General features: G+C 42.8%; 1 protein-coding gene across 1 annotated transcript in view; it reads left to right on the top strand.

Annotated features, from left to right (window-relative positions):
• The window catches only part of ZC3H4 (zinc finger CCCH-type containing 4), a 29,299-nt gene that overhangs the window by 2,343 nt on the left and 13,119 nt on the right, over nucleotides 1-13,837 (top strand). The window contains exons 2-3 of the mRNA XM_074219183.1: nucleotides 10,828-11,047; nucleotides 12,297-12,407. Of these exons, the coding sequence (XP_074075284.1) occupies nucleotides 10,828-11,047; nucleotides 12,297-12,407 (331 nt within the window). The remainder of the gene's footprint in view (nucleotides 1-10,827; nucleotides 11,048-12,296; nucleotides 12,408-13,837) is intronic.

Raw genomic sequence — 13,837 nt, forward strand, 5'->3', positions numbered from 1 at the left:
TAGTGTGACCACACAGCCTGCCATTGTGACATAGTCATTAGGAGCCAAAGCAAAGATGTTTGAAGCACCCACAGGGAGCACATGTTTCAGAAAACCATTCTTAGGACCAAACTTAAGGGAACTGAATTAAATTGCTGTCAGCTTTCCCTTCCAGTGTGAAATCCACCCCCAAACCCCTAAGAGGCCAATGGCCAAGAATAGCTTTCCATTAATGTTGGAAATGGGAGACCTTGTTACAGCAAATGCTTGGTGCTTGGGTCAGTGGAAAAGGATGCTCATTTTCTGTTGAAAGTTTTTTTCTTTTTTTTTTTTGGTTGAGTCTATTGGATAACACATATTTCAAGATGAAACAGTTTTTAAAGAAATAGATGAAACTGTTTCTCTGTCATTTAAGGCTTGTCCTAAAGGGTACATTTTGGGCCTTCCTCCCCCACCCACTTGCTACTCCTAATACAAACCAGCACCAATGTGTATCCTTTCAGTTTAAAAGAGAAATGAAATTTAATCTGGTAAAGCCAAAAAAAAAAAATAGGCCTAGTTTTAAACATTGGATTTGTACTTTTGTCAAATTATTCTTTTGCTACAGTATCACTTTTTAAAAAAACAAAACTGATGTACTCAGTATAGTTCAAGATAAAATTCTTGGATGTTGCAAAAAAAGAAAAAGGCAAATATTTAGGGACTCCTTGTCAGAACATCTAGTAAATAACATTTTTGTAGCCTGCCTTTTTGAATAAGTCATATTTTGTGCAATCAGTGATAATGAATTTGTCCAAGTGTCACAAAGGTGGGTTTTTTTTCAGTCTAAGGAAAACCTATTACACATTAACTAAAATCAGCAAAAAAAGTTAGAGATGCAGGAGTGTGTATCCTCTCAGTTGCTTTCCTAAATAGGGTAGACTTCAGTCTTAGAAACAGTGGGGTGGAACTGAGTACTTTGAAATTTTATATATACTTCAAAGTCCCCAGGATTCCATAGAAGCAGCTGTTTGGATATAGTCCCTATCCCTTTTGCTTTTTTTTTTCCTCTCTAGCTAGAAATGTTCCTTCCAAAGGATAGTGAGTGTGCTCATCTTGCTCTTGAGACTTAGGTTTGCCTGTTTGTTTCCTGGTTTGCAAGGTTAGAAATAAACATTTGATTATGAAAGTGTGAGACAAAGTTTCTAAATCTGGTATAGAAAGTTTTCTCTTGTGCCATGTTCCTTTCTTTTCAGGCAGGATGGCCTGGTTCTTGGCCCCCCCCTCCCCCAGTCTTCCCATGACATAGGAAAAATAGTTACTTTGGGGGTGCCATTCTTTGTAAATAAGATATGCTTTTGGGTTATGTGGTAGTTGAATTCATCATAGAGTAATAAGGTTCAGGTGATAATTTTTCATAGCAGAACATAGACCAGATCCCAGGAAAACAATACTGTGATCTGAATCTGTTTCTAACCAAACAATTTTAATGGTCTGCTTATTTGCTTATTTGAACCAACAGGAGAAAGAATGCATGAGACCTCTGTAATGGGATGTTGTGTGATCATGGGCCTGACTCATCTCTCCCTTTCTGGGTCCTAGTTTATTTTATTTGTTTTTTTCCTAGGCAATGGGGTTAAATGACTTGTCCGAGGCCACACAGCTAGGTAAACTAGTAAGTGTCTTGAGTCTAGATTTGAACTCAGGTCTTTCAGACTCCAGGGCCAGGGCTCTATCCACTGCGCCACCTAGCTGCCTCTGGTCCTAGTTTATTCCGGAAAATGAAACCTTTGGACTAGATCACAGCTCTCCAACCTTACTCTTAAAAGTTTTTATTGAAACAGACAAAAAAATTTTGATTTGCCATTTTAGTGGGAGCTCTTAGTAAACTCACAGACTGCTGCATAAAATTGCCTTGCAGGCTGCATTTTAGGCAACCTTGGACTAGATGATTTCCAAAGCTCTTTCAGGATTTGTGAAATTGAGTCACAGAACAGAATAAGGCAGAGCCCATAAGAAAAATGTAGTGACCAAGTAGGGTATGCATTATTGGAAGTGGGTAGAAGATTAGATAGGAGGTATTTGGAAATGAAGGCAGAAGAAAATGAGCAAATTTGGTTGAGATTTCTAGAAGTGACTGTTCATTAGCCCTATTTATTTTGAAAATGAGAGGTTGGGATTAGATCAGCCCCTGTAAATTCCAGCAGTTTGTGAATATAAGCCTATTGGGAGATTTGGGAAAAAACATTTGGACAGCATAAAGAATGATGCCAGTGAAAAATGTCTGTAGACCATTCTCTGCCTTCACTGCCAAAGAACTGAGCAGGTTGGTGGTACTTAATCCCTTAATCCAAGTAATTTTGGTCAGAAGGATGAGGCTTTTGAACTCAGAGTTTAATGATTTGCCTGTTCTGTGTATATGAATATAGAAAGCAAGGGGAGTGAGCACATTTTTATCCAGACAGACATCTGGCATAGTCCTGACATGGACTGGGGACAGGGTTGTATCCTCCCTGGATAGGTGTCTAGTTGGATGGACATGGTGCTTGAGTTTGAGTGTTGGAATGATTCTTGTAATAGTAATTGAAGTTGGTGTTTGTTAGCCCTTTGATTATCACTTGGCCAGACCTCTCTCTACTGTGGAATAATAGCTAAATTAGTGTGGATTGAAATGAGATAGGCTTGTATGTTTTGAGTTAAGGCTTGGATGCCAAGCATTTTCAGATAATGATGAAATGTGATTAATAGAATGATTCTCCAAAGATTCTTTCTTGTGAAAGGGATGAGACATAGCGTATTTTGTTTTGGAGGACAGAACTCAGGCCATTCCTTGTCACAGAGCATTTGTAGCTGGGGAATTCATAGGGAATGCAACTATGGGATCCAAGACCTAACACTGGTCTAAGACTGCATTCTTATGGTCTGGTGTGTTTACTGAGATGAATCCTCGCAGAGGAGAAGCTAGCTTTTTTTAAAGTTTTTCTAAAACTCAGGTTGTTTTAAATTGTAGTCTGCATGAATTGAGGATGGGGGTTGTATATAATCCACATTCTTTTTTTTTTTACTTTTTTGGCAAGGCAATGGGGTTAAGTGGCTTGCTTGAGACCACACAGCTAGGTAATTATTGTCTGAGGTTAGATTTGAACACAGGTCCTCCTGATTCCAGGGCCAGTGCTCTATCCATTGTGCCACCTAGCTTCCCAGGGTTGTATATATTCTAGCAGGCTTGAGGCATCTTCAGCCTCTTATATTTTCTGACCTGATAACTATCTTAAGCTGTATCTGTGACTAAGATTATACTAAATTTCCTCATTGGCTGGTTTTCATCCTCAGTAACTGTTCTGGAATGGGGAAACCGAGGCAGAAGGTTGGTCATTGTTACCACTTACTATCTTGTCAGGCCACATGGAAGTGTGGAGTGTTTGGTTCTGGCACTATTTCTACTGTTAACTGAACTCTGTGACTTGGGACTTTGTAGCTTGTTGAGTTACCCTTTCATCCTCAATTTCCTTATATATTATAGTGAAGGGGTTGGAAGAGATTTTTAATTCTGAGGTTTCATTGTTTCTATATCCCTTTAATGTGACAGACTTATTCTACTCTTTTTGAGAGGAGAAGACTGAGGAAGCTGCAGGCATTCTCATGTCCCTTGTTCTAGACCTTTAAAGGTCTCATCAAGCCATAACTTTTTGATTTTTTTTTTTCTATCTGGTCCAAACGATTTCTGGCATCATTGAGGGAAAACTTTGCCTGCAGTACCTAACAGGCGGTGTTCAATGATGTTTTGAGGAGTAAATGATGCTCACATCCTTTGGTCTGTATTCACAGACTTGGGAGCCTTAGTCTTGACTAGTTCAGCTGTCTAGTGTAGGATCAGGATCCTTGGCTATGTTATTATGCCATGCTCCAGGGCAAAGTTGTGCCAGGGGCCTGGTGGTTGGAGGCATGAATAGGATAAAATTGAACCCAATGAGTAACAGTGTAGATTGTCTTCTAGACATTTATCAAGATGAAGGGTAGAGCTTGGAGATATGTGGAGTTTGTTCCTGACCCCCTTTCTGTTCTTTCTCCCCTGCCCCCCCTCAACTTTCCTGGCTTTTATATTCCTTAGCCAAAGGGAATTTGGTTCTCCCGTGAGAAGACACAGGACATGGAAATGGTCACAGAGACCTTGGCATCCAGTCAGGAACAAGAGCCAGCCAAGCTGTAGATAACACTCCAGTCCATTTTCTTGCAAACTGAATTATGTCTGCATGCCCTGTGGCTCCCTGCCTGCAGGTACAGGACAGCACGAACCCAGGGTTTCTGGTGGGGGCTGGTGCAAGTCACTTTAAGCCATATTAACTCGGCAGCTTGGCTAATAGGAGGAAAATATTTGTTGAATGAATGAAGGAATGCAACTTCTGAAGGACACCAGCAGAGTATCAGTGATTTGTAGATGCCATTGGGTGTGAGTCTTCAGTCCCACCTAGATGGCAGTGACAGAGTATGTGGAGAATGTCAGCATGCGTCACTGTGGGAAGAGTGTGGGGCTGAGTTCTAGTCTCAGGTCTACCAAACACTTTCTGTGCTTTGGGGTGTTTCACTGAGTCTTAGTGAGGGAGTTGGAGGTGGTCATTGCCAAGCTTCCATTCAGCTCAAAGGGTTTAGGAATTGGTGAAACTGGTTTTCCTAGCAGAGCAAGGCAGTAGAGGACCCCACATTTAGTAGGGGCCTTCTGTGTGCCAGTTACCGTGAGGGGAGGGAATCTCTGATTTGAAAACTGATTTATTGATGCTTTTCCTCTAAATATTTGGAAATTGGTCCTCCTGGAGTTGATTTGACTATTGTCCTAGATTAGAACTGTCCTATGGCTTGCATAGTCAGAGAGCTTAGGAAATTGAGTTTTCTGTGGATGCAGATTTCAGAGGTTCTCCTGATAAGAACCTCAAACTTGATGAAAATGGGCACAGTTGGTGTATTTTAGGAAAGTTAAATATTGCCTTGGAAAAGTTTGCCCAAAGCTGTATTTGCTGTCACTCAAATAACCTTTTTCAATATTTAGTCCAAGGAGTAGCTCTTGGTGGTGGGGAAAAGTCCTTTGCTACTAAGTCAGTGGCAGCTTGCTGCTGTAGCTCTTGGTGGTGGGGAAAAGTCCTTTGCTACTAAGTCAGTGGCAGCTTGCTGCTTCAAGGTTTCCACAGTAAATCTTACATCGAGATACACCCAGATGCTTAAAATCTGTGCCAAAGATGAAATCTTTGGAGCCACTCCCATTGAATAGACAGATGTGTGAGTCTTCACCTTGGCCTCAGAATTGAGGCCTGGTTTCTCTTCCCTCCTGAGTGACTCTGAACAGGTCACCCACATATTCTCTTTTTCCCCTCCTGGTTTCCCTCTGTAGAGCTAAGCTGATTATCTTGGAATAAAATACACTTGGAATTATTCCACTAGGACCCTTGGACTTTCTGCCCTCAATTATTCATTACATGAAGTCAGATTTTTAAGGTTTTACAGGGTGCTGACACTTTCTTAAAAATTAGAAGGGGGGTGGCTAGGTGGCGCAGTGGATAAAGCACCGGCCCTGGAGTCAAGAGTACCTGGGTTCAAATCCGGTCTTAGACGCTTAATAATTACCTAGCTGTGTGGCCTTGGGCAAGCCATTTAACCTCATTTGCCTTGCAAAAAAAAAAAAACCTAAAAAAAAATTAGAAGGGCAAGTACCAACTCTAGCACCTTTTTAGACTGTCTCAGTAGCAGTTCTGGGCCCTGGTGTGCCTTCTTAGGTCATGGTGCTCTGTGTGATGCCCTGATCTCAAGCACTTTGGGGATGGGTGCCAGGGAATTAATGGCTTGTTCCTTAGCTGGAATTACCCCCTGAGGCCTAGAGGCTCGGGCATGCCCTCTTCTTACAGCCTTAAGTTTGTATTGAGCTGTACTTTTCAAAATGTTCGAGTAGCCTATGTGGTCCATCTAATATCCTTTTTACTATTGTTATGCCTTTGAGATGGACAGGTGGGTAGTAATCTCCTTATTTTACACTTAAGAACTCTGATGCTGGAGATCAAGCTTCTACATGGGGCCTCCTTACTCTCATGTAATTGCTTTTGTGGACTCCATGGGAATAAGTGAAGCTAGTTGGGATTTCTTGCTTGGTATGACCAGATATCCTTCCTACAACTTTCAAAGGTCTCTCCTGTTAGCACATTGCCATGGAAATCAGAGAATGAGGTCATAGATACTGGGCTATGACCTCACTTGAGAATTGTTAAAGAGAGGGGGCCTATTACTCTTTTTCTCTTGATTAGTGAACCTAGGTAGCATGGACACAGCAAAACACGTGAAAGACCAAAGGTTTATTTCGAGACTTTTCTGGTCGTGAAAATACGTGAATCAGGTTTACCATGGTGATGATGTGACTTTACCACTTAGACCCTGCGAATGCCTTGGAGACCTTTCTTAGGAATCTGGCAGAGCCCTCAAATTATTTTCTAAAAGAAAAGCTTTATCTAGCTGCACTAATTCCTAGTAAAAGTTTTCCTGCAAAGTCAGACTTTAGAATACCAAAGTAACCTAGTTAGGTCTCTTGGTCAGTTTGTGAAAACTAGCCCATATTTAATTTTGGAGGGCTTGTTCCCATTTGGTTCCTTTATCAATCCTCTGGATACATTCTGAATCTCCTAAGTTACTGAACACTGAGAGAGCCCCCCTGAGCACTTGGCAAATTTGGGGTTTGGGCTGCCAATCACCATAGCTTTGGCCTTCACATTGCCTAGCTAGCTAGCTAGCTGCCTTCTATCAGTGGCTCTCATGCTCTACAGGTAACCCCCACCATTATCATGAATATCCAGATTTCTTTTCTCAGGGAGTTCTCCAATCATCTATGCCCCCCCCCCCTTTGCAGGATTTTCTTTTTTGCAAGCAGTGGCCTCTCTTCTTCTGAGATTGGTTATTCCATTACTTTTCTCAAGATGTCTGGACTGCTTGTTTCTTAACCATTTTGCCAATCGTTCCCCCTCCCCCCATCCTCTCTCAGGAATAGGGAAAATACCAATTTAATTTTATTAGAGATCTTGAGAGGTTGAAACATCTTTAATTTCATCATTACCACTGCAAAGAAATTTGTTCCTCCTAGAAACAGGAGCTCTGATCAAGGAAAACTTCCATTTTAGGGTATCAAAGGAGACTTGCCTAGGCTCCCTGGCTGTTAATTTTGATAGGAAGCAATACATTTAAAGGTGTTTTCTCCTAGCTATTGTTTGTTTCTGAAGGGGGGAACAGTTGTTGGAACCCAGTTAGGTATAGTGTTTGGTATTTGTTAAGAATTTCTTGGGTCCTGACTGTTTAAAGAGTTCAGGAAGCGGTAGCCCTGCTTCTGTCCTGTGTCCAGTTGGCCCTCGGTTAATTCTCTAAAATGAGCTTGCTGCTCAGGAGATTTAGAAGCTGATCCCATAATTTTTGGAGGAGGAATGTGGTATATAATGAAAGAACCCCAAAGGGGAGTCAGGAAGACCTGGGTTCTGACCTGGCATAGGCCCGGGCTCTGAAGACCCAGGTTTGCCTCCTATCTCTGCTTTTTCCTCCTTGTAGTGTCATCTTCGTCCAGGCCCTTTAGCCCTGTAGACCTCACTTTGCAGATGACTGAACGGTGAAGGGCTTGGACGAGATGACCCTCGATGTTCCAAGCCCTGTGAAGCCTGGCCTCTGTCCTCTGAGTCGGGTCACCTTGACCATCAGCTTTCTGGCTGGGGGCCTCTAAAATGAGGGGGTTGGATTGAGAACATCCAAAGGCCCTTTTGACTCTCATAGCCCATTTCCTTATTACTCAAGGGATTTGTGAAGTGCTGGACACCTAGACACTGGACACCTAGCCAGTGCTTAAGAATTGCCAGTCCTTCTACCCCTTGGGGGGGGCCCCTATGGCAGAGGAGTTTAGGAGTAGGAAGGGGTAGAATCAACCTGATATTTGCACCCCCCCCCCCCCAGGGCCTGCTTGGAGATAGAATACCTTCAGTGTGCAAACATGGCATCTTGTTTTTGATAACTTTGCCTTTGTTGAAATTACCAAATGACTTCTTTAAGAGATAGAAGGTCACCTTGTCAAATCCCTAGTGAGAGTATGATTAACCTCCAAGCAGACTTAGGTGAATGGTCTTCCCTGTGAGAGTAGGTTGAGTCTTATTGAGAATTTTTTTTTCTTCAAATGCTTTCCTTGTGTCCTATTTACCTTTATTTTTGGAGGCCCCCCCCCCCACATTGTTTCTGGTAGAGTTGTGTTCAGTTTTAGAAAATGGCTGGGAGGATCCAAGGAAATACTTGATCATTTATCCCTTGAGAATCCCCTCTCTCAGCTAAATGTAAAATTTGGCATGACTTTCACCGTTTGTGCAGATGATCTGAAGATGTAAAAGTTGATGGGGGATTGAAGAACACAAGTCCCCAACCCCCAGATGCTAATAAGAGTTGCAGGGAGAGGCAGGAGGGAGCAAGGTTGCTCCTGGAGTTCAGCCACAAGAGGTTAGGGACACCCCACCACCCCACCATCCCTGACTTCCCTAATAAACCTTTGTGGGTTAATCATCCATGAACTGACACCAGGTTTTTCTGAACCTGCTCCTTTTTTTCGTGAGTTCAGCCCCAGGCTCATGAGTGTCCTGGGGCTTTTATCTAGGGTTCAGAGAACAAGCTCACTGACACAAAGACTTCCAGGACATCCCGTTTGGAGGGGAAATCTGGACTGTTAGTCCATTTCCTGGCTGGAAATCATTCATAGAGTACTCCTGAATTCACACCTGAGCAAAAGGGATAGCTAGAGTCAGGAAAACTGAATTCTAGTCTCTACTTTGGATGACTGTGTGACCCTGGGAAAGCCCCTCCTGGCTTTCCCCTTCTAAGGGGTCGCTTCACTTCCTCTCACCTTTCCAGTGTGAGGGTGGTGTCTAGATGCTGCAGAAGCTGTTTGTTGTATATTGGACTGGTCTTTTCATGGAAATCCAAAAATCCTATGAAACTAATTATCCTTCTCTAGGTCCTTCTCTTTCTTAAGGCTCTGTGATCAGAACAGACTTACCACTTTTCAGGTGTAGATTTAGACCTGCTGTGTGAATCCCTTGAACACATCATTAGCACATCACCCAGGTAGAGTTGTGGCGAGCCTGCCACCTGAGCAAGCCTTCTGCTCCATGGAGCTGCCACTGAGGCCCGCCCCTGGTGAGGAGGTTTACCTTGGTCCCAAAGGGCTTGTTGTTCTTAGATGGATTCAATTAGGCTTTCTGTTGAACTGTCTTCTGGGGAGCCCAGGGCTCCTGGGGGAGCTGCCTTAAGATGGACCCCTTCTCCTGGAGGACTGGGGGCTGCTCAGAAGGCACTCAGGGAGGGACATTTTTTCCTGGCCTGGTGTTTTCTGGTGTGTGAGTATAGTTGTACCTGGCAGAATGCGTCCATGTGTATCTCCCTGTGAGTCTACATTGCCTGATCCTTTTACCTAGAAATCTGAGCGGAGTCCTTTGTGTTTGGGAAGGCAGCGAACTGAACTCTGTCCAGTTTGGTCGGCTCTGCTGGTTTGAGGTTTTGGAATAAATGGAAGCCGAAATTCCAGTTTTCTCCAGTCAGGTTTATACTTTGGGGAGTGACATTGTACACCCAGAAAAAGAATTCCAGACAGGAAGGTGGTGGAGGGAGTGCTCTTAGTTAAGAGGTATTTTTTTTTAAATTCTGAAAAAGGCTATAATTTATTAATTAAGACTTTAAAAACTTAGCTACAAGCTAGGAAGTTGCCACACACTGTAGCATGAGGTGTTTTTCCTGCCTTTCGATGTGTCTTCTTTTTCAGATCAGCTTACTCATTCTCACATTTTTCAGACATACCGCCCCCATGGTAGAGGTGGGACAGCTGAGTTGTAGAGAAAAGTTCTTCTGGCCCTTAAGGCAAGATACTTCCAAGGCCTTTTTTATTTTATTTTATTTTTTTTTAGGTTTTTGCAAGGCAGTGGGGTTAAGTGGCTTGCCCAAGGGCTACATGGCTAGGTAATTATTAAGTGTCTGAGACCAGATTTGAACCCAGGTACTCCTGACTCCAGGGCCAGTGCTTTATCCACTGAGCCACCTAGCTGCCCCCTTTCCCAAGGCCTTTGAGAGGGAATCATGCCTTCTTCCTTGTTGGCCCTCTGGGCCTGGCTGACCTCTGACCACTGGAGGGCTCAGTGATTAGTTGGAGCTGGTGGGCCTGTGAGAGTGTAAGTGGGGGTCTGGTAAAGGCACTGGGTTCAGTTCCTGACTCGCTTGGAGAGGAGGCTCCTGGACTGCCTCCCTCCTTGAGGCTTCTGTTGGAGGCACCCTTCTGCATTTAAATTCAGACCTTCCTGACTGTGGAAGGGACAGCCAGAAGATGGGGACAATAGTGTGTCTCTCACCCTTAACTCTTTTTTTCAGGTCATCCCAGAGACCTGAGCCTGGCAGGAGATGTGGGTTGCCCCATATCTTCTCTAGGTTATGAGAAGAAATTGTACAGCACCTAACTGCTGCTCTCCCTCAATTCCCACCTCATGTTTTGTTCCACTCTCCCCAGAGTCAAGACTTTCCTGTTGCTGCTTCTGGTCAGAAGGACAGTGTTCAAAGTGGCAAGGAGTTTGGTTAGAGGTTGTCAGGCAGGGCAGTGTCTCAAACCCTCAAGATCCTCCTGGGGAGAGCTTCTCTCTGTCTCTCCTCTGGTTTGCATCTAGATCTGTCTCTCTCTGTCTCTCTTTCTCTCTCTGCCTAGAGAGAGAGTTATCCTATATCTTCAACTCTAAAAACCACCCCTCTGTTTGCTTTTATATTTTCAAATCAGAAAGAAGACTGGCTTAGCAAAGTGATTTTCAAAACCTCATATTGGATTTCTTTCATTTACAGGGAAGATGGTGAGTTGGAGGAAGGAGAGCTGGAGGATGATGGGGCTGAAGAGATCCAGGACCTTTCCACAGGGCCAGAGAGGAGCCGCAGAGAAAAAGGAGAGAAGCATCACAGTGACTCAGATGATGAGAAGGCTCACCGGCGAATGAAACGGAAGAGAAAGAAGGAGCGGGAGAAAGAGAAGAGGCGGTCCAAGAAGAAGCGCAAGTCCAAACATAAGGTAGGTACTGGAGGTCCTGTGCAGTGCCCTGAAGATGTGTGGTCCTGGCCTTCAAGAACCTTACTTAACACTCTAGGGAGAGTTTAGACTGAGTCCCATATTATTAGAATAGGAGTTGATGAGAGGGACACAGTTCTCCAAATTCCAGAGAATGGAGAGATATGGAGGAGATGTGTTATGGGAATGGGGTCCTAAAAGGGGGTAGGACTTCAAGAGACCAGAAATTAATGACAGGGGCCAGCAGTGGAAAGACAAATTGTTTAAGTAACTGAGAGTGATTTAGTGTGGCCAAAACTTAAAGAACCCAAAGGGGAGTATTGGGGGGGGGGGGAGTAGGGAGATAGGGACATTTTTTTGAACATCAGTCAGATGAAAAACATTTATTAAATGTCTACAATGTACTGGATACTATATTAGGAAAACCACTTTGACAGTGTTGCATTGGATTTCTGTGTCATTAGGGTTCTCTTCTTCACTGTTTCTCCCCTCCCCTTCAATGTCTAGGCAGCACATGATGGCCAGATTCATGGGTCTTGTATCCTTTCTCTCAGTTGCCACTGGCCTCACCCTAGGTTACAGCTTCTGGGCTCTTGCTTTTGGCTCCTGGCAGGTTTTTTTTTTTTTGCCTCCGTTCTCAGACCAATCTGTTTTTCATGCTCATATCAGAATATTTCTGACACACAAACGTCTGTCCCCTTCAACGACTGCTTTTGCTTACTTAACTTCAGATTAGTCCAGGCCCACTTGGTGCCATCTGCCCTTTGGAGCCCCTGGGCTCTGGCCTCTCAGGACCGTTCTCTGTGAATCACCATGATTCACTCCAGAACTCTGCCAATAATAATTGCCTCTCTTTTCCCTTTTCTCTTTTCTCTTGAAGAGAACCTTTAAAAGCTAGCTTAAATATCACATCCTGCACCTCTCCTGACTTTTGGACTTGAGGCAGCCCTTTTCTTTAGGACTCCCTAGTGTTCTTATAATGTGGTGGTGTCACTTCTAGTTTGGGCTTTTCCCTTTCCTAAGTAATAAGCCCCCAAAGGAGAGTAACCCCAAAATCTTCTGTGGAATTGAATGGAAGGAGAGGCAAGAGGTCCTGAGATGGAGGACGAGCGTGCCTCCCTTGAGAGCCTTGAGGAAAGAGCTGAGGTTGACGTTCTGAGGCCTACCTAGAGAATTCCAATGCTGCCTTTTCCTGGGCTAACATTCATCCTTGTGTGACAAAAGCAGTAAACCTCTTTCCCTTTCATTCTAGCGACATGCATCTTCAAGTGATGATTTCTCGGATTTCAGTGATGATTCTGATTTCAGTCCCAGTGAGAAAAGCCATCGAAAATATCGAGATTACAGCCCTCCGTATTCATCTGTGAGTACAGTGACAGAATAGAAGAGTATTCCATTAGTGTATGAATTCCTTCCTAACGTAATAGTGCCTGTATCCCAACATTCTTGGCTTGGGAAACAAGCCATTGGGTGTGGAGAAGAGTGATGTTATGTTATGGAAGAATGTTTATTGAATATTCTCATTGACAGTGAGAATGTGGCTTTGTAACCTAATTAGAAATGTTTAAATGTATTAGAAGTGAAATTCCCATCCCATCATATTATCTTTGAGTTTGGATAAATTTAAATTACTTTTGGATAAGTTTTTTCCTCCTTGTAAAGGAATTGCCCTATTTCTCCTCCTTTCCTAACCAAAAAGTCCAAACCAAGTCAAATATCTTTTTGAGAATAAGTAGGTATATCTTACTGTTGTTTTGGAAATGGGTCATTAGGTTTTGACATTCCAGTTTGGTGTAGTAGAAAGAGCCCTAAATTTGTAATTTGAATTAAAATCCCAGCTGGAACACAGACTAGTCGTATCCCCATAGGCCAGGCAGGTCCTTGCACTAATTTCAGAGTCTCAGTCTGATTTGGTCTAATGAAGATGATGATGATTTAAAAAAAATGAACACTTATCCAGACTTTAAAGTTGTCAAAGCCCTTTCTTTTATTTTTCAGTAACAATGCAAGGGTAGTTTTCAGCATTCATCCATTTGCATGTTTAGGAATTATACATTCTTCTACCCCCGTCCCTTCCCTCCCCCTTCCCTTGGCAGCCAACAATCTGGTAAAAGTTGTACATGTATTAGCATGCCTAACATATTTCCATGTTAGTCATGTGAAAGAGGAATTGGAAGTAAAGAGGAAAAAACGATGAAAAAGAAAGAAAAACACAGAAGAAATTTTAAAGAATGAACATAGTACGGGCAAAGCTCTTTATATATGGAATATTTTATTTACCTTGGAGACAGGAAAACTTGAGTACCACTGTTGCTTGCTGATATGAACTGTAAAACTAAAGTTCCTTAATCTCTGTGAACCTCACTTTTCTCCTTTGTAAAATTAAGATAATATTATCTGAGGTACATGTCTCAAAGGGTTGTTGTAAGGCAGAAATGAGGTAATGTTTGGTATACCATAAAGGATTATATAAAAGTAAGTTGTAATTTCAGAGTCTGTGAAATGGGAATAATTTTTTTGTCCTGCTTTGCTTTGTGAGGTTGTTAGGTGATGTAAAGTGTAAATACTTGCAAGTGAGAATTAGAGGTTGATTTCTCAGTTATCTTTCCACATCCTGATTGGGGATGTCAAGACTTTTATCAAGATGCTTGAGTAAAAGGTTTACCCCCCCCCCCCCAGTTTTTCTTTCACTTTTCTCTGCAAAGTATTGTTTTCTATCATAGAAAAGCTTTCTTTTTTGTGTTATCCAATAAATTTTTTATCTCTTTTTATTTACCTTCAGTTACAACTTGC

The sequence above is a fragment of the Macrotis lagotis genome, chromosome 1, assembly GCF_037893015.1.
Source record: "Macrotis lagotis isolate mMagLag1 chromosome 1, bilby.v1.9.chrom.fasta, whole genome shotgun sequence".
Classification (NCBI taxonomy): domain Eukaryota; kingdom Metazoa; phylum Chordata; class Mammalia; order Peramelemorphia; family Peramelidae; genus Macrotis; species Macrotis lagotis.